Consider the following 21,411-nt stretch of genomic DNA (forward strand, 5'->3'; position numbering starts at 1 on the left):
AGTTAATCTCATGGTCATATAACTCTATATGAAACCTATAATGATATATATGTCACTGTCTATTGAAGATGACTATTCAACACAAATGCAAGATTTGGTGTATTGTGTGTTGAATGAAGAACTGGAGAAGAGACACAGAAATGTGATTTAGTAAAATATTATTGCATTAATTTACTGGTATAATTTCTTTCCTCTATAAATACTCAAATTCCACTGAATTCACCAATTATTGGAATTATACTTTTTAAAACTAATAGATTTGTTTAAACAAGAGCAGGACATGTAAGGTTTAACAACCGCACCCAAAAAATTCTAGTTCCAAGACAAGTGATCAAAAGAAAATGAAAAATGAAACAGAATACAAAGTCGTTTGGGTGTCTTATGACTCTTATCTATCATCCAATTTGATCATGGAAGTTGGAATATCATGAAGACAAAACGAAGAAACATGTTTCCAATAGTAACATTAAAATAGATAAAATAGACCACACGATGGTCTAGGTTTACCATTTTAAAGACAACTAAATCTTGTGGATTAGTGAGTCCATGCAAATATTAGGAGAAATAAGATAATTATCGTAATCCGAAAAACACAAGAAGCAATTATTACAATCAGAGAGTTCTGGTGTGTGCTTTTTTTTTTGTGGTACTTGAGTTTTTGCTGTGTGCGAAAAAAATTCAACGGCCGCCGCAATCAAGAGAATCCATGTTTTGACAGAATAAATCATAGAGGAAAATAAGAGATTGAAAAACTTCTTTAGTTTAGGTTTTTTTTTGTTGATTTGTGATTGGAGCTCTACACTAACAATCAAAAATATGCATATAATTTAAAAAGTCTATCGTATGCTCCCTCTGTTTCATAATAATCCATGTTTTAGAAAAAAATTGTTTTTGAAAGATCCATATTTTACATTTTCAACGGATGTAATAATGATAAATTGTAAACTTCGAAAACATTAATTACGTTTACTGAATTTTAATTTGTTAAAAGTTATGAAAAATAGCTAATCAAAAAAATAATGCATTTATAATCGATCAGAGGAAATAATATTTTCATTTTTTTTCAGCTAATAGTTTCCTTAATACAATAAGCTTTTAAATAATTTTATAAAATTTATTCTTAGTATAAGTAAGTAATTGATCAAGTGAAAACACATATAAAGATATCAATACATTATACATATCCTCCCATGATATAAATTTCCTAAATTGTTTTAGAACGTGGTCTTGTAGCTCAGTTGGTTAGTTTGTAGGTCTTATGAGCCGAATGTCGCGGGTTCGAACCCAACAGAACCATGTACATATGGACTTTTTTTACTTTAAATGGTAACCTGATCATTTTAATTTTTTTTTTCTTATCAACAATGGTAGTTTATTCCACTTATATTCCCCAAGTTTTTAACCATTTTACAAACATACACTAGTAAGTAGAGGTGAACATTTCAGTTTAAGTTCTGATTTGGTTTAGATTCGGTTCAGTTTGGTTTATAATTTGGATCAATGAAAATTTTAACCAAAGTCAACTGAAAGCAGTTCGATTGGTTTGTATTTGGTTCGGTTTTAGTTCAGTTTAGTTAGGTTTAATTTGGTTTTGTTTGTGTTTGTTAAGTTCGGTTGAGTTGATTTTTAGGTTTGTTCTAATTCAATTACAAAATTATAATTTATAAGAACATAAAACACATTATCATTTAACATTGAATCATTATTTTCTTCGTAAAGCCAAACATCATAATAAAACGTAAAAGATGTAATCCAATAATTTATATTATTACCTTTAAACTTAATATAAATATTATAGGTAATTTTTTCGATTTTGATTTTAATGTATGAAATTCATATTCTTTTATTTTATTTTTACTTGTGTTTTTTCTATGGGCAAATTCTCACGAATAGACATTTTTTAAGTTTTTGTCACAAAAATAGATCCCAAAAACTAAAATGGCCAAAATAACATTTTTTTATTTTGAAAATTTTAATTTTTTTTTTAATTTTTAAAATTTTAAATCCTATCCCCAAACCCCAACTCCTCAACTCTAAACTATAAACTCTAAATTCTAAACCCTAAATCTTAAACCATAAACCTCATCCCTTAACTATAAACTCTGATGTCTAGATTAATTAACCATATGAGTATAAGTGTATATTTACTTCGTTTGATAAAACATTTAAGTCTATTTTGGTCATTTTTATTTTTAATGTTTATATTTGTGACAAAAACTTTTTTAAATCTATCCTAGAGAATTTCTCTTTTTCTATTCATTTAGAAGTAAAATGTCTAAAATTATAGTTTAGGTTAAATGGTTAAATATATTAAATTTTAATATTATTAATATATTTAGTTAATCAAATTAAAGAAACACTTTTGTTTTTTGGTTTGGTCAGTTTTATATTGAACATATTAAGTTTAATTTAATAAAATCTTTTACCAAAGGGTTTACACATATTTGGTTTGGGTCAATTTAGGTTCAATTTGGGTTCGACTAGATCGGTTTGATTTGCTTGTTTTTTTGCCCACCCCTACTTGTGATTATAGTAATTCCAGTGGGGTCTTATTGTATAGAAGTTAGTTATTATGAAGAGTACATAACATGTTGAAATTACAAGACATTTGTGAGTGTAAATAAAAACTATTTGATGGATAAAATCAAGAACTGGGAGGCCAACATACAGCCCAGTGATGTCTGCAAATCTTCTAATTCACAGAGTAAGTAAAACTTTAAAAACTTTGGGACGAGAGTTGTTGTTGAGATCCGACGCAATTGTGGTTATTACTTTCAGTCCATGAGCTTGTAGCGTTTCTCTTGCACACCAGAAACTCCCATTTGTATCTCTATGATAGTGTGAAGTGGCATCTGTTGAATACATTCATAGATGTCAATGCCGTGTTATTGTTATGTGTCCGTATAAACTATCTAAAATCTTATCCATCACTCGAATGGTTTTATCATACAATCTCATATTTCAGACTATACCTCGATCTGGGGTATTTCTTTGAGGGGACGGTCCGCAAAATATGCATATAAGGCCCTCAGAACGGCCTGCGTATAAAACCAACACAATTGTAAGGCGAACTCATTGATAAGTCAGATAGTTCAACGTGATCAAGTGGATTGTCGACAAAAAATTTCAAAAACCAGAGCCAATGGTTTTAGACACTAAACTATAAACAGAGTTTGGACTATAACCTGGTGAGCTATCACGACGACAGGAGCTCTTTGTCGTTCTAACTCAATGATCACAGGTTCAAGCCTACATTGTCAAAGAAACATTGTCTACTTGAGGTTTGGTTTATGACTGAACGTAGAAGAAGAAGAGACAAACATACCGTTGAATTACATCAAGGTAGGACTCTCCACGAGGGTATCTGTATCGCAATTTGTCTTTTCTCCGAGATCTGCAGTCATATGCACCACCACAGTATGAGCTAGAGAAGTCTGACAGCTTAAGTGCCCGTTTCAGGATTGATAAACCTGTACCATACAACTCCGATATGCAGTAGAATATGCAATATGGGATTTAAGTTGGTTTCTTCAGATTTGCAACCTATTTTATTGGCTTTATGGTGAACATAACTATGAACTACTTCTATCTAGTTAGCATAAATTTATGTGCCCTTCCTCAGATTCTTTAAAACCTCTTGGAAATCAGAACCGATGAAGATTTTTCAAATATACAGATTCTACCAAGTCACTTACTCGAACTCTTCTGGCATTATCTTCTTTATCTCTTCATATGTCATTCCATCGCAAACTCCAGAATTAATCTCGTCCAGGGCACGCCATTGCACCTAAAAATGAAAATAGGAGAAAAGGATTATTTTGCATCAGCATATAGTTACAACTTACAAGACATCAAGAGTCGGAAGATATTTTGGCAGTTAGTAAACATCACCTTAGGAAATCCAACTATGGAACCTGCTGTTAAGATTGTTCTCTGAAGTGTACTGGTCCAAATCTGAAATAGACAACGTCGGTGGATCACTATTACTGAATTATCAAGAGCTTTATGATTTCAAATTAACCAAGTATGGAACTGCTTGATCCTTTGTGGACTTGTGTGGCAAAAAGAGGTTTCGAGGATGGTTCCATGCCTAGGTTGGTGTAGGAAAACCAAATCTCGTTGTCCATATCCAAATGACCGATATTTATTCTCAATACTAATTTCCGGATTTTAAGAATTGATAGACTGACTTAGAGGTTGCACAAATTTTACGTAAGCATTCACTGGTACGCAAGCCAAGCAACAAGCTTTCTTTGACACATTTGCAGATACATCAAAATTCAAACATGGTGTAATAGTCTGGAATACTTACCGAAGCAGCCTTTTCATTTTTTAGTCGCTTTTCGACAAAGTTAGCGAGTTTCTTTGCATAAATTTTTCCAGATTCACTGCGTTTCAAAGTTGACAAAGGTTATCAATTTCACATTTTAAACAAGAAATATAAATTCCATGCTTAGAAATTTTAGAAATTTGGAGGTGGCTGAGTAAAAACATACCTTATAACACTATCTCCCCCAGTTCGGCCTCTAACATTATCCATACTTTCTCCATGCCGAGTGAGTAGTATTGGTCGTGGAGTAAGATGCGTGTTCACCTAATTAAAGGTAAGAAAATATTAGCTTCTTCAAAAAAGAAAACAATGATCTCGTGATCACTTAACTTATTCTTATTGAATAAGCCAATCAATGTTGATGATGATATAAATCACACTTGCAAGTATACAACTTGTATGCATATTACAAAAAGGCTAAAGGCATTTCAATTAAAAATGAGCAAGAGACATCGCTAATTCATACCAAGAAAAATACAATTCTTCCAGGAAGGTAACCACTTATATTGTTCACCTGCAAAAAGAGTAGATTAACAGTCAGGAGTAGTCTAAATATAGAGTATCCGTATCCTATCGAGATCAGTATGAAATGCCATCAGTGGCACATTTTTTTCATCAAGCACATATATAAAACATACTTGTATCTGTCCACCATTACCGCTGACCATATCAATCATTTTGATGTAAGAACCTTCTTCAACAGGCTCATAAACCTGGTATGAAAACAATAAAACCAACATTTGAATCCAGCCCCAAGTCCACAACTTAGTCAACTATGCTTTCTCAAAGTAATTAGGAAACGTTTGGAAGCTGCAGATTTGCATACCGACCTTCTCATAATTGGCCAAACGGTCTCTAAAGTCTCTCACTCCAGCTTCAAAATCCGTCCTGCGGAAAAGCATACGGATTTAGCTGACAGGTAAAAAAAAGTCGACTAGGAAGAGAAAATAAGTTTCTGAAAGAGGCATCGTACCCTTCTGCATAATCAGGACTTTGCTGGATTTTAAGACGTATGTTTCTTTCAATAATGCGTTCATCATTGCATAGTGTTTCCAGAAAAATAATCTACACAAGAGTCAAAAGGTAAATCAGTTACGTTGCAGTTACACAAGAATCTACATCACAGTATTTCGAAGCTTTAGTACCTTACACTTTCCTTCACCCATTTTCATCAGCATATTCCGGCGAACTCGTGTGCTATTAGTTGCATCAAAGATTCCGACCTATAGATGAAAACTATTTAGAATGGAATATATAAGAAACCAGGAAAAACATCTAACTGAAAACTACTTACTTGACCACCATCCTGCATCCAACCGATCATGTCCTCCATTGCAAGTGCTGCTACCTAGTAGCATGTGATATATTAAAACTAAGTGCAAAGAAGAAGATAAATGGTGTTAAAACTGATCACTGAATCAAACATCTTCCAATATAACAAATTAAGTTGAGAGTACCATAACCATGATGAATTTAGACGCACAAATTAGAAGAGACAGTTGCAAACTGGCTTTACTAAGCAATTCAAAATACCACCTACCTCTGTTCGTGCCTCTACACCTTCTGGATTGTCCCCTCGAAAGAAATCAGCAGCCTACAGAAAGCTCATTCGTTGTCCATCAGAAATATCCAAAATAGAGGGCAGATACTTATCCAATTTAATAATCTAGCTTACCACGTTAACTCCATGTTTTAGCCGTCGGTACTGTAAAGAAATGGAGAATGATTGAGTCAATATTTTCCACAAGTGTTGCTAGTTACACAATACGTAGAAAAACGAAAAACAAATTTGCAAACCTTTCCAACATTAAAATGTTTAGTATCGTGCCCCAACCAGCGTAGATATCTTGTCAACTTTGCTGCAGTAAAAGTCTTTCCTCGAGCTGGCAAGCCTACCTAATACAATATGATGGGAATAGTGTGAACCAGAACTTCAGTCTCTATTTTTTCATTCAAGTTAATATGTCAAACAACTATGAACAGCGCCTATATGGAAAAATTACCAGAACGATTGCTAGGTGACTATCTTCTTTCGGTCCAAGCATTTGATCAGCAACCGCTGCTGCAGCAACAGCTCCTGCGGCGGCTGGCATTGAATTCTAACAATTTAAACGAGAAATAGTGAAACTACGTCAAAAGATCTTAAATTAAAGATAATCCCATTGGAAATAGAAACTATCTCATGCCAAACCTTGGTTTGCGCATCAACTTTGAGGTCAACCGAAAAGGAGCTTGCGCAAACAGACTTGGCCAGCCTAGGGGAGCCAACACCACGATCAACAAAGAGTCCCCTTTGACCATCCTTCTGCTGAAAAGGTGAGAGTACTTCTAAGGCTGAATAAATATCCGAGGAATCGGGAACAATGACCTTCATTTCCTATGGGTAAGATGTATGCCAATATTAGGATGACCACTAACTAATGCATATACATCTACCATGCTACTAATCAAAATGAAAAACCTTTGTAGATGGTGAGCCATCAGCGCTAACACCAGAGTCTTTAGGACTGTTCGATGCTGCCTTTGGGGAATTGTCATTAACAAACGAACCAGAAGCTGAAAGAGAACGTGGATTCTCAGCATTATCAGCCGCGTAAACAAGGGAAGAGTGTGCAGAAGGTGCAGGAGCAGGAACTTCATAATGCTCAAGATCAAGCTCCAAACTTTCTGAAGGACAATTCTGTCAAAAAAAGAAAAGTATTCATTTCGAGCTTATCTCCATGGAACTTGTAAAGGATAAACTACCTCGACAACTGTTGAATCAGGATTTATACTGACATCAGGGATACCACGAACTGTAGAAGGCTGGAAGTTCTCCCTATAAGCTCGCCAACTAGCAGCAAGATCAAATGGTGAAACTCTGTCAGCATTGATGAACACTCGGAATTCAAGAATCACATCACCTTCCAGCTTAAAAAGAGCTACCCTAGCATCTCCTTGCAACGAACCGCCAGTGAGAAGCCTATTCTGACCTTCCTCAACTATGCAAGGCGTGTCTCTGTACTTTGGCTTCAACAAAAACTTGAAATCCAAAGTCTCTACACATTAAACCAAAAAAAAAAGAGCCTTAGATCCATAACATTGGCATCAACGATCGCCTAATCAAGTCCTCAGTCAACTCACATACTAAAAATATAACAATACCGTGATCAGGAGGAACAACGAAGCTCAGCTCCGAGATCGACGCGGATTCGCGTAGCAGCGGAAGCTATCAACAAAAGGAGAAACGCAATCAAATTACACATTGATGAATCGGAAGCAATCAAATTACAAAGTCAACCGATGCTCACAGCTTTGGAAGGATCCCAAGAGCCGATCACAGGAACAGAGCCGTAGACGTGAGGAGTAAGCTCGCCTTGAACCTTAGAGCTCTCCATTTTGAGTGAAACGTAGAGCTGACCTCCTCCTCCTCCGCCATTGGAACAATCGTCCTCTTCTTCGGTATTCTTCGATGCACCCGACCCCATCGCTATTGTTTCTTTCCGTTCTCGGATTTGAATTTAATGAAGAGACAAACGGATAAAGAGATTAGAGAAGAAACCTGAAGCGGCTCGCTCCGCGCAGCTTTTTTTTTTTTTTTTTTTTTTCCTTTTTCCGGGAAAAAATATTCGGTTGGGATAACCGGATAAGAGCAAATACGTGGTGTTTGGGTCGGGTTTGTTTTGTTTTTGGGCCTATGTTGCTTATTGATCCAGGCCTTAATAAATATTTATACATATGCAATAGTAATTAAGACTTTTTAATCGTATAACCATATTTACCTCTACTTTCTTACATGTAGAATAATGGTGGTAATTATTTTGACACTCCTCCATACGGCATTACCAAACAACCAAAAGATAATATAATATAGAGTTCCAGGCCTATGTTGTTTATTGATCCAGGCCTATGTTGATCCAGGCTTAGGGTTTGTTTTGTTTTTGGGCCTATGTTGCTTATTGATCCAGGCCTTAATAAATATTTATACATATGCAATAGTAATTAAGACTTTTTAATCGTATAACCATATTTACCTCTACTTTCTTACATGTAGAATAATGGTGGTAATTATTTTGACACTCCTCCATACGGCATTACCAAACAACCAAAAGATAATATAATATAGAGTTCCAGACCTATGTTGTTTATTGATCCAGGCCTATGTTGATCCAGGCTTAGGGTTTGTTTTGTTTTTGGGCCTATGTTGCTTATTGATCCAGGCCTTAATAAATATTTATACATATGCAATAGTAATTAAGACTTTTTAATCGTATAACCATATTTACCTCTACTTTCTTACATGTAGAATAATGGTGGTAATTATTTTGACACTCCTCCATACGGCATTACCAAACAACCAAAAGATAATATAATATAGAGTTCCAGGCCTATGTTGTTTATTGATCCAGGCCTATGTTGATCCAGGCCTAGGGTTTGTTTTGTTTTTGGGCCTATGTTGCTTATTGATCCAGGCATTAATAAATATTTATACATACGCAATAGTAATTAAGACTTTTTAATCGTATAACCATATTTACCTCTACTTTCTTACATGTAGAATAATAGTGGTAATTATTTTGACACTCCTCCATACGGCATTACCAAACAACCAAAAGATAATATAATATAGAGTTCTATAATATATAGAGAAAATTAGTTCTAATACTAGTAAAACTAGATGATAACCCGCGTATATGCGCGGAGTGAGTTTTTATACTAATATTTGTTCGGTTTTAATATTTTGTATCACTATAATCTTTATCGATATAAAATGATGAAAACAAATGTTGGTCTATTAAATATATCATATACCTAAGAGTTATGAGGTCCGTCGATTTTGGTTCAACTGGTTTGGATTTTTAAATTTTTGGTATTATGCTCTTAAGTTCGGATTTTACTAATTATCAGATTCGGTTCAGTTTCTTCCGGATTCGGTCTAGATCGAATTACAACCAATATCCGAAATTGTCCCAAAATATATATTTTAAACCTCAAAAATTGACAAAAATGGCAAAATATTTAAAGTATTCATAAATCTAATTTAAACTATTTAAACTATATAAAATAATTAAAATATATTTAAAAATAAATAAAACAAACTACAAAAATATTTAAATAATATAAAATATCTAAATTACTTTGACATATAAAAAACATTAACATATTACACTAATTTTGGATATCTTCGAATCATAGTTCGGTTCAGATTATAATCAAACCCCAACGTACTAAGATCATAATTTTTCTTCGGAAAAATTATAATAGCTGTATTGGGTTATGGAGAAACAAATATTAGACAAACAATCAAATCTCTCATTCTTCGAACAAACTCAAAAGAAGTTGATTGGAATCTTTTCATGATATTTCATTAAAAGCTTTTTTGAAATAAATATCAAAACTAAATTATTTAAAAAGTGTATTTTTGGGATTGTGAGGATCAAAAAACCAATACCTTTTGTTAATTTACAATCATGTTTTTAGTAAATAAATCAAAATAATAATTTTATTTATTTTATATGGTATATAATTAAATGTTTGTGATATTGACATAAATATATATAGTATATTTTAATATATATTTATTATTGACACTTTCTACTAATATGATTTTATTAACATTTGTATATTTTCTGTAATAAAAATTTAAACCGTTAATCACAAAACTTTAATGTGAATTGTTCCAATACGAATTTTAAAATTAAAATATTAAAATCTCAATAAATTTTCACCGCAAATTTTGAAATTAATAAATTTATATATTTATATAGTATATAACTTAATTTAAATGATATTAATATATATATATATATATATATAATATGAATATCTTTTAATGATACTTTATAATCATTTTTATTTTACTTGAATAAAAACAATTAAACCATTGATTACAAAATTTCAATGTGAAACTTTTACCATTTTTAGTAATATAGTCGTTTTAAAATTCTAAATATAACATATAAGAAAAAATCTAAATTTTTTATATTAAATGTTTAATGTGATTGTTTAATTTATTTTAATAATATAAAATTAAAAAAGATAGAAAAATTGTTATCAAATATGTATAAATTCATAATCATTAATTATCATATATATGTTATTCATATTAAATAATTCCGTAGCTTTTATTTAAGGTAAGAAAGAATATTCTTTTGTGTGTATATAATCAATTTGTTGTTATTTTAATGAAAAATATAATATATAATTTTATGGAACAACTTATTTTTCAAACGATTCTGAAAATCATTCTGGTGATGACACGTGGCTATCAAAACATGTTGTAATGTTCCATGATTAATATATAGGGGATATTATTAATTAATATTAATGACATTTTTCTAAAAATAATACATGAAATATAAAATTAAAATTAATTAAAAATAAAAAGGTCTTGACATTAGTGAATTTTTTTCATATAAAGAAAATAAAATTGTATCCTTAAATAGGAGTGGACACAGATCGAATATTCAGGTATTTGGAGGAATTTGTGTTGATTTTATCTTTAGCCACGTGGATATTCAATGACTCGGATATCCGATTTTTTTTAGAATTTTAAAGAATATCCTATTTGATCCTTAAATAAATTAAAAATTTTAAAATAATAGAAAAATTTAATAATAACATTTTATTACAAAATAAAACATTATTTAACTTTTTAAATTCTAGTGCCTAATATAATAAATTTAGTTCGTGAAAATGTTGTAAGACTTATATAAAATATAATATATATATATATAACGTATATATATAATTATATATATATATATATGCATATAACAGATCGAATTATATATTCGTTCCTAAAAATATTGGTATTTGTTATTTGCTTGTTTTTGGATATTGTATTTTAATATTTGATTTGCTTCGTAGAGTTACGAATATCCAGATTTTTTGATTCAAATCAAAACGGGTAATGAATCGAATCAAAAACAGATAATGGATCGAATTAGGCTTTTGATTCATTATCTCTTTTGATTCGAATCAAAAAAATTCAGAGTTTTATTAAAAACATGCATGAGTTTTATATTAAAAGATGCGCAAACTACATAGTGTAAACACATTTATGAATATAGTATGAACGCGTTAACATATTTATTATCAAATCATTATGAGGCTGCCACGTGTCTATTTTAATGTGAGTGCATTTAATACAATGTTTTTCCTTTAATATATAAGGGATCACTTACCCGTAAAATGTTTAATACATTTTACCTACTTACCAGTGGCCCAATCAATCTCAGACCAAACCAGACATGATGTCAAACATGGACATCACAGATTTTGATTTAAATGGCCAACATATATTTTAGATCCTTCTAAACCAATAATAAACCGGCTAAAACCAATAAACTCAACCAACAGACAGCGCACATTCCCCTTCGAATATTACGGTTGCTGCTTGAACGGTGAGATCCACCAGTACTACCGCCGCTAGGCAATCCTCCACCGCCTCCTATTTCGTTGCCACCGCCGCTGCCACTGCCGCTGCCACCGCCGCTGCCACCACCGCTGTCACCGCCAGGTAATCTTCCACTGCTTTCTGTTCCGTTGTCACTGTCGTTGCCGTCAGGTAAGTTTTTACCGGCTCTTATTCCACTTCTTATTCCGCTTCTTATTCCGCTGCTGATGCCAGGAAATCCTTCACCACCACCGCTACCGCCGATGCCAGGAAATCCTCCACCGCCTCCTATTCCGCCACTACCGATGCCAGGAAATCCTCCAACCCCTCCTATTCCAGCACCGCCACCAGGTAATCCTCCAACCCCTCCTATTCCAGCACCACCACCAGGCAATCCTCCGCCGGCTCCTATTCCACCATTGCCACCAGGTAATCCTCCGCCGGCTCCTATTCCAGTACCGCCGCCGCCGTCGCCATTACCACCGCCGCCGCCGCTACTACTGTTACCACCGCTGTCACCATGGCCGCCGCTGTCACCGTGGCCGCCGCCGCCACCGCTACCACCGTTACCACCGCTGTCACCGTGGCCGCCGCCACCGTTACCACCGCTGTCACCGTGGCCGCCGCCGCCTCCTATTGGGGATCCAAACCAGTCACGCAATCTGTCTCCTATTCTGGAGCCAAACCAACCACTCAATCCTCTACGGCCTCCTATTCTGGTGCCGCCACAGCCACCACGACAGCCATGCAATCCTCCACCACCTCCTATTCTGGTGCCACACCATCCTCCACCACCTCCTATTCCGGTGCTTCCACAGTCGCCACCACGCCATCCTCCACCGCTTCCATTTTTTGTAACTGCGGCTAATTCTTGACCTTTTCCTTCAAAACCATCAACATCTGATTTTGTGGCTCTGAGAGGAAAACTCTCATAGTACACATCAACAGAGGCAGACCTTGAACTAATAGAAGGAAAATTGTGCTGAAGATGAAAGATTAAGAGAATGTATAAAACCAACGATGTTCTTCTTGAACCCATTTTCGTTTTGTTTTTGTGTCTCCTCACTTTCTTGTCTGATATGCAATGTATTTATATATAATTCTGTTTGGATTCTTAACTTGCATGAAAAAAAAACACGTCACTGGTGCCCGTTCGAAGTATGGTTATAAAGAAGCTGCTCAGGAATATCTAAAAAATATATTTTATTTATTCATATTCCCTATTTTTATTGAATTGTTCTCTTTATTTAATTAATATATAATAAAAATTTAAGCGACATCTAAGCAAAAATGCAAATAATATATATACAAGATTTTTTTTTTGACTAAAAAATGTATATAAGATTTTGAGATGATCTTATCCTCTCTAAATTGGTATATTGTATATGACATTTTTTCCTTGGTCAACTTTCTTAAATAGTTTTTTTTAGTTTTTATCTTCTAAACAATTTTTAAAAGTCAAAATGACTTTCATTGGAAGTATAAATTACAATGATTTCTTCATTTATATTTTTACTTAATTATTTATTATATATATAAAAAAATAATAGATTTTTCATGTTTTTCGTGTTTTCACTGGAGAAGCCGCTTTCGCATGGATGTCAAAGAAGTAACCAATTGTCACTTTTTCTACTTGTGAAGCGGAGTATGTGGCAGCTACTTCATGTGTCTGTCATGCTATTTAGTTACGAAACTTGCTAAAGGAGTTGAGCCTACCACAAGAGGAGCCAACGAAGATCTTTGTGGATAACAAGTCGGCAATAGCATTGGCGAAGAATCCAGTCTTCCATGATCGGAGTAAGCACATCGATACTCGTTACCACTACATTAGAGAATCTGTTACCAAGATGGATGTGCAATTGGAGTATGTGAAAACAAATGATCAATTAGCTGATATCTTCACCAAGCCACTCAAATGAGAAGATTTTTTCAAGATGAGGAGCTTGCTTGGAGTAACCAAATCAAGTTTAAGAGGGGGTGTTGAAAAGTAAACTTGATTTTGGGTCACATTGGGCTAACAATCACTAATCATGATTATCCCAACCTTAACCTAAATTCTAAAATAATCTTAAATATTTAAGTAGAATTATCTAAATTTAGGATTAAAATATGTAAAATATTTTGTAGTTTGGAGGCTATAAATATCTTCCCTCACTTCTCATTTTGGATCATCAAGAATGATCCAAGTTTGTAAAAAACTTTCGAGTAATAAAAAAATTTCTCAAGTTATAAAAAGCTTTCTTTTTCAAACAAAATCTTTCACTTCAAACAACTTAGACACTTTCTCTATCTTTTTTTCATTCCAAGCTCGCCTTGAACCTTGGAGTTCTCCATTTTGAGTGAAACGTAGAGCTGACCTCCTCCTCCGCCATTTGGAACCATCGTCCTCTTCTTCAGTATTCTTCAACACCCGACTGAAAGAATATGCCAAATATTCAAATAAGATTTAGTCTTATAGCATATTCCTCTGTTTAGATATTCCCTCCTTGTTATGAGGATCTACTAACTGTAACTAGATTATATACGTTCATCCTTGTACGTTTGAGATCAATGGAGATTACACAAGCTTTCATGGTATCAGAGCCTACTCTCAAATCCTTTTTTTTTTTTTTTTTCGCTTGTCATTAAACCTCTGCTCTTCTACGTAATTGATGGCCAATCAAAACGCCTCGACCGAGAGAGCTTATGGTGTTACGAACATAAAGACCCACATTCCGCTTGTGTTGGATCTTGATGAATGCAATTACGATGCATGGAGATAGTTGCTTCTTATGCACTGGCTCACCTTCGACATCCTCGGCCATGTCGATGGAAGCTCCGCTCCAACTGGTGATGATGATGCTACATGGCACAAGCGTGATGCCCTCGTGAAATTGTGGCTATACGGAACTCTCGCACCGCCACTATTCAAATCAACATTCAAAAAAGGAGGCACCGCGCATGACGTCTGGACTCGCATAGAGAACCAGTTCAGAAAAAACAAAGAAGCTCGAGTGATGCAGCTTGACTCCGACCTTCGAAACAAGGAGATTGGCGATCTCTCCATCCATGAGTACTGTCAGCAACTCAAATCCGTTGCAGACCTACTAGCCAATCTCGACTCCCCCGTGGCTGATAAAACACTGGTAATGTACATGCTTAATGGGTTGAATGAGAAGTATGACTATGTACTTAATGTGATAAAGCACCAGAAGCCTTTTCCTTCCTTTGATGATGCTAAGAACATGTTAGAGATGGAGGAAACGAGACTGAAGAAGACGCACAAGGTGACGGCTTCACACAAAGATAATGCATCTTCCTCAACGGCTCTCGTTGCAACAACTCCGGAGACTCAACAACAACAATACAACAACAACAACAACAACCGGGGAAACAATAACCGTGGCAACAGGCGTGGCAATCGCAACAGAGGGCGTTACAATAACAACAACTTCCATCAACGTCCTCAATACAACAACTGGACTCCACCACCATACTGGTATGGATCGTTCAACCCCAACAACTATCATCCTCAGCAGCAGGCATCAGTGGCACAATGGCAGCCCCTTCCACAAGGGCTCTATCCTCCTCGCTTCTATGCACCTCCAACTCAAACGCCTGCTCCAGCTCAAGGGCTCATGGCTGACACGACTATCCAGCCAACAAGAGACTTTGCGGAAGCCTTCAATACCATGACTCTCACTGACCCTTCTCAGAATGGCTGGTTCATGGACAGCGGTGCTTCAGCTCACTTAGCCTCTTCGTCAGGTACGCTCCATTCTGTTTTTAATACGAGTACCGGAACGTCTGTCACTGTTGGAAATGGTTCCTCTATACCGGTAAAGTTCACTGGTCATTCTTCCATTCCATCTCAATCTTGTCTCTTACATTTAAAAAACGTGCTTGTTGCTCCAAACATTGTCAAAAATCTTGTTTCGGTCTGTCGTTTTACTGTTGATAATTGGTGTTCTGTTGAATTTGACCCATTTGGTTTCTCTGTGAAGGATCTCAAAACTCGGAAAATCTTACTCCGCAGTGACAGTACATGTGATCTGTATCCAGTGCCTTCTCATCTCAATAAACACACGGCACTGTCTGTTACCTCCGAGTCTTCTTCCATATGGCATAGGCGCCTAACTCATACAAATAATCACACTCTCAATTCTCTTATTTCTTCTGGTTTGCTTTCATGTAATAAAGACAAGTTCTTACCTTGTTGCAATGCTTGTCAAATTGGGAAACACATAAAACTTCCTTTTCATAAGTCTTTAACTCAAAGCAATAAACCTTTTGAAATCATTCATTCAGATGTTTGGACCTCTCCAGTTCACAGCCTCAGTGGTTGTCGTTACTATGTTCTTTTTCTTGATGATTTCTCACACTACTTATGGGTTTATCCACTTCGCAGGAAGAGTGATGTCTTCTCAAAATTTTTACATTTCAGTGCTTATGTCAGAAACCAATTCAAAACGAGCATCAAAACGTTTCAATGCGACAATGGTGGAGAATATGCAACTCTTATTTTCATGATCATTTCTCTCACCATGGCATATCTTTCAGTTTTTCTTGCCCACACACCTCTCAACAAAACGGCAAGTCTGAAAGAATGATAAGAACGCTTAACAATGCCATACGAACTCTCTTGTTTCAAGCTCATCTTTCTCCATCGTATTGGGCAGAAGCGCTTCATGTCGCAACTCATGTGCTAAATATCTTACCTTCTTCATCCATTAGTAACCAAACTCCTCACTTCAAGCTTTTCAATCAAACTCCTACTTATGATCATCTTTGTATGTTTGGTTCTCTGTGTTTCCCAAATATACATCACGTCAACACAAACAAGCTCTCACCTCGTTCTACTCCTTGCTTGTTTCTCGGTTATCCTCTTCATCACCGAGGATATCGATGCCTAGATTTGAAAAAAAATCGTATAATTATATCTAGGCATGTGGTGTTTGATGAACATACATTTCCAAAAGCAGAAAAAGCTTCACAAAACTCTAAGGTCTTTGATTTTCTTGAATCAGATCCTTCTCCAGTTTTCAAAAATATTCTTCAAGCTCCTCAAATACAGCATCCTCCAACTTCTCTACAACTTCCTCTCACGTCAACTGATACCATTAATCACCTTCTCGCTCAGCCATCTACCCTTCCGGCAACGAGAATGACGACGAGAAGTCAAGTTGGAGTCCGTAAACCAAAGAAAATTTTCTCTTTATACACTTCTTCTGAGTCAAGACTTCCCACTAGCCATCAAAAAGCCTTAGCTGATCCGAACTGGAATCCAGCAATGACGGATGAATACGATGCTCAGATTAAAATTAGAACTTGGAGTTTGGTACCTAGACCTTATGGAGCTAACATTATTAACTCTTTGTGGTTGTATAAGCTTAAGCATGATGCATATGGAAATCCAAAGCGACGCAAGGCTCGCCTAGTAGCCAATGGGAAGTCGCAACAGCCCGGAGTGGACTACGACGAGACATTCAGTCCTGTAGTCAAACCGGCGACTATCCGAATGGTTCTTAACATTGCTGTCTCTAAGGGCTGGGAGATGAGACATTTAGATGTCAAAAATGCGTTCTTACACGGTGAAATCTCAGAGACAATCTATATGCATCAACCGCCTGGATTTGTAGATAAGAAGAACCCGACCCATGTATGCAAGCTACATAAGGCGCTTTATGGCCTCAAGCAGGCATCTCGCGCTTGGAATACTCGGTTTGCTTCTTGCCTCTCACGCCTTGGTTTTGTTACAGCCAAAAGTGACACTTCTCGGTTTGTTCTTCGACAAGGAAATCATATAGCCTATCTCCTTCTCTATGTGGATGATATTGTGCTAACTGGCTCTTCTCAAGAGCTTATTTCAGGTCTCATTTCTCAACTAAAGCAAGAATTCCCGATTACAGATATTGGAAAGCTTAATTATTTCCTTGGAGTCAAAGTAGAATACAACAAACAAGGTGTCTTGTTAACTCAACAACAATATGCAAAAGAGATTATAGCAATGTCTGGTATGACAGAATGCAAGCAAGTATCCACTCCAGTTGATGTTAACTCAAAGCTCTCGGGAGAAACAGGAGAATCGTTGAAGAATCCTACAGAGTATCGTAGTCTTGCAGGTGCTCTGCAGTACCTGACCTTCACACGTCAAGACATCACATATGCAGTGCAGCAGGTTTGCTTATTCATGCACGATCCCCGTGAGCAGCATATGAGTGCCCTTCGGCGCATTATAAGATACATCAAGGGAACCTGCTCTCATGGTCTCCAAATCTTCAAGTCCAGCCTCAACACGCTAACAGCCTACTCCGACGCAGATTGGGCGGGTTGCCCTGACACTAGACGCTCAACCTCAGGCTATGCGATCTACCATGGTGATAATATGATATCATGGTCCTCGAAGAGACATCAAACAGTTTCAAGATCAAGCATAGAAGTTGAGTACAAAGGAATAGCTAATGCAGTAGCTGAAACTTGCTTCTTACGCAACCTCTTACTTGAGCTCCACTTTCCTTTACGCACGGCAACATTGGTGTTTTGTGACAACGTCAGCTCCGTATACCTATCAACAAACTCGGTGAAGCATCAACGCACCAAACATATCGAAATTGATCTATATTTCGTGAGAGAAAAAGTTGCGCTCGGACAAGTAAAGGTCTTTCACGTACCAACAACACTTCTGTACACCGACATCTTCACTAAAGGGCTACCAACTTCGTTATTTACTGCTTTCAGATCCAACTTGACCGTTCGCTGCGCCAACGATCTCACTGTGGGAGGGTGAAAGAATATGTCAAATATTCAAATAAGATTTAGTCTTATAGCATATTCTTCTGTTTAGATTTTCCCTCCTTGTTATGAGGATCTGCTAACTGTAACTAGATTATATACGTTCATCCGTGTACGTTTGAGATCAATGGAGATTACACAAGCTTTCACCGACCCCATCGCTATTGTTTTTTTTTATTTTCGTTCTTGGATTTGAATTTAACGAAGAGTCAAACGGATAAAGAGATTAGAGGAGAAACGTGAAGCCGCTCGCTCCGCGTAGCTTTTTTTTTTCTTTTTTTCGGGAAAAAATATTTGGTTGTTGATTATCAGTGGTATATTGGGATAACCGGATAAGAGCGAATATGTGGTGGTTTGGGTCAATTCGCGTTGGGTCGGGTTTGTTTTGCTTTTTGGGCCTATATTGCTTATTGATCCAGGCCTTAATATCTATGCAATAGTATTTTAGACTTTAATCGTATGATGGTGGTAATTATCTTGAGAAGACGAGTCTTGTAGTAAACTGAATATGTTTTGAAACTTTACAGACCGCATACCATCACCAAACAACCAAAAGATGTATATATTTAGCTCTCGTGTAAGGTCGCTTACCTGTATTAATCAACATTTTACCTACTTACCGTTGACCAATCGATCTCAGACCAAACCAGACCGAATGTCAAACATCGACCTCATAGATCTTTGATTTAAACTACCAACAAATATTTTAGACTCTTCTAAACCAATAATAATCCGGCTAAAACTGATAAACTCAGCCAACATACAGCACACACTTCCCCTCGGATATTTCGGTTGCTGCTTGAACGGCGAAAGCCACCGGTACCACCAGTACCACCACCACCACCAATTGGAATCAGCATTAAAGGTCCAACGCTTCCTCTTCCCGTGCTTCGACCGCCACCGCCCCAACGACCGCCGCTGCCGCCGCTGCGGCCCCAACCACCGCCGTTGCCGCCGCTGCGGCCCCAACCACTGCCACTCCAACTACCTCCTTTTTTTATAACGACAGCTAATTCTTGAGTCTTTCCTTCAAAACCAACAATATCTGGTTTTATGGCTCTGAGAGGAAGACTCTCGTGGTATGTATCAACAAAAGAAGACCTTGAACTAACAGAAGAAAAATTGTGTTGTAGATGAATGATTATGTATAAAACCAGTGATGTTCTTTTTAAACACATTTTTGTTTGTTTCTGTGTCTCCACACTTTCTTGTGTGATATGTAATCCTCGTTCGAAAACTCGCTAGATGTTACGCGTACGGTGCACACTGGCCTAGCGATTTATTAAAAATGCGGAATAAATATGGGGAGTAGTCGGGGAGGAATTTTCTGTATTTTTATGTATAATACTTTATATATATACGTATAAAACATGTATTGTGATTCATAATTTTTAAATAAATACCCAATTATATGAGTTTTAGGCTAAATACATGATAGATCAGGGTTTTGAGGTGAATATGTTACTGTTTTTGAAATTAATTTCAGTCTTTAATGAATTGTATACATATTTAATTATATATTACTTATATAGTCTTACATAACATGTGTTTAAGGTAACTAAATGGTGTTTTCTTTTCACTTTTCTTTAATGGATGAGAAATTACTATAGTGACATCATCTCTTTCCTCTTGAATGTTTGTAGAACATATTCTCTAGTTGTCTATTTTCACGTTTGTTAAACATATTTCAATGATCTTCTCATGTTTTTCACACAATTTTGATTGATTCTCAACAAAAATTACGATCGTGACCTTTTAAATTAGAGAAAGTAAGTAATTGTTCCACGGTTTAGTTAACTAATTGGCGATTTTCGTTAAACAACGTTCATGGCGGACAGAAATCGGTTTGCCGAATAATTGCACCGATCATTTCTAATTCGCCACGGTGACCCACTGCGTAACGAGTTCTGGCCGAGTAATCGGTAACTCGGGCGAGTTTTAGAACAAGGTATGTAATGTATTTATATATAATTGTGTTTGAATTCTTAACTTGCATGAAAAAAAACGCGCCACTAGTGGTTGCTTGTTTCGTAGTATGGTTAAGAAGCTGCTCGGAAAAATCTAAAAGATATTTTATATATTCCTATTCTCTAATTTTTTTAATTGAATCGTTCACTTTATTTTAAATAATATATAATTAAAATTTAAGCGACGCGTGAGCAAGAAAGTAAAGAATATCTTATTATATAAAGTTTGGTTTTTCAAAGTTGCTAATTAACACGATGGTGGTGACATATGACAATTAAATGATAAAGTGTTAAAATATATCATAATTAATAAGATAATAACACAAAAAATTATTTAATAGTAATTTTTTTTTTTTAATTCTAAAAAAAATAATCTCAAAATATTATTTCAAAGTTGATAACTAACATGATGGTGACACATGGCAATTAAAAATTAAGGATGATGACATGTGTTAAAATATATCATAATTAATAAGATAAATATAATAAGATAATATCTTATTATATAAAGTTTGGTTCTTCAAAATTGTTAATTAACATGATGGTGACACATGGCAATTAAAAATTTAAGATGATGATGTGTTAAAATATATCATAAATAATAAGATAATAACACAAAGGAATTATTTAATAGTAATTTTCCTTTTTTAAAATTCTAAAAAAAAATAATCTCAAAATATTATTTCAAAGTTGATAACTAACATGATGGTGAAACATGACAATTAAAAATTAAGGATGATGACATGTGTTAAAATATATCATAATTAATAAGATAAATATAATAAGATAATAACACAAAAGAATTATTTAATAGTAATTTTTCTTTTTTTTTTAAATCCTAAACAAAGATAATAGTAAAAGATTATTTGATAGTTTTTATTTTACAGTAATTTTATTTCTCTAAATTATTTTTTTCTTTTAAATCTTATTATATAAAGTTTGGTTCTTCAAAGTTGCTAATTAAC

General features: G+C 35.2%; 3 protein-coding genes across 5 annotated transcripts; all 3 read right to left on the reverse strand.

Moving 5' to 3' along the window:
• Window positions 1-2,527: 2,527 nt before the first annotated feature.
• Window positions 2,528-7,926, reverse strand: LOC106401711 (6-phosphofructo-2-kinase/fructose-2,6-bisphosphatase-like). 3 transcript variants are annotated; one of them, XM_048757851.1, is made up of 23 exons: window positions 7,621-7,926; window positions 7,475-7,538; window positions 7,076-7,368; window positions 6,792-7,010; window positions 6,522-6,638; window positions 6,334-6,429; window positions 6,128-6,226; window positions 6,006-6,035; window positions 5,871-5,924; window positions 5,625-5,678; window positions 5,476-5,553; window positions 5,304-5,395; window positions 5,161-5,218; window positions 4,969-5,043; window positions 4,797-4,844; window positions 4,497-4,594; window positions 4,313-4,388; window positions 3,892-3,954; window positions 3,696-3,787; window positions 3,326-3,394; window positions 3,186-3,249; window positions 2,973-3,038; window positions 2,528-2,852 (listed from the first exon to the last, which is right to left on the reverse strand). In XM_048757851.1, exons 1-23 carry the CDS (start codon window positions 7,795-7,797, stop codon window positions 2,775-2,777), a joined length of 2,160 nt encoding a protein of 719 aa, XP_048613808.1. In that variant the 5' UTR covers window positions 7,798-7,926; the 3' UTR covers window positions 2,528-2,774. The 3 variants fall into 3 exon arrangements, with proteins under 3 accessions (XP_048613808.1, XP_013697725.2, XP_013697726.2); XM_013842271.3 differs by having other exon boundaries at window positions 6,522-6,707; XM_013842272.3 differs by lacking the exon at window positions 7,621-7,926 and having other exon boundaries at window positions 6,522-6,707; window positions 7,076-7,163; window positions 7,256-7,368.
• A 3,527-nt stretch (window positions 7,927-11,453) lies between these two features.
• Window positions 11,454-14,342, reverse strand: LOC106398253 (glycine-rich cell wall structural protein 1.0-like). The gene has a single exon (XM_048757852.1). The coding sequence runs from the start codon at window positions 12,745-12,747 to the stop codon at window positions 11,626-11,628; it is 1,122 nt and encodes a 373-aa protein (XP_048613809.1). The 5' UTR covers window positions 12,748-14,342; the 3' UTR covers window positions 11,454-11,625.
• Window positions 14,343-18,360: 4,018 nt separating this feature from the next.
• LOC125587412 (glycine-rich RNA-binding protein 7-like) lies at window positions 18,361-20,794 on the reverse strand. The gene has a single exon (XM_048757853.1). The coding sequence runs from the start codon at window positions 19,655-19,657 to the stop codon at window positions 19,196-19,198; it is 462 nt and encodes a 153-aa protein (XP_048613810.1). The 5' UTR covers window positions 19,658-20,794; the 3' UTR covers window positions 18,361-19,195.
• Window positions 20,795-21,411: the final 617 nt, after the last annotated feature.

The sequence above is a fragment of the Brassica napus genome, chromosome C5 (genome assembly GCF_020379485.1).
Source record: "Brassica napus cultivar Da-Ae chromosome C5, Da-Ae, whole genome shotgun sequence".
Taxonomy (NCBI): domain Eukaryota; kingdom Viridiplantae; phylum Streptophyta; class Magnoliopsida; order Brassicales; family Brassicaceae; genus Brassica; species Brassica napus.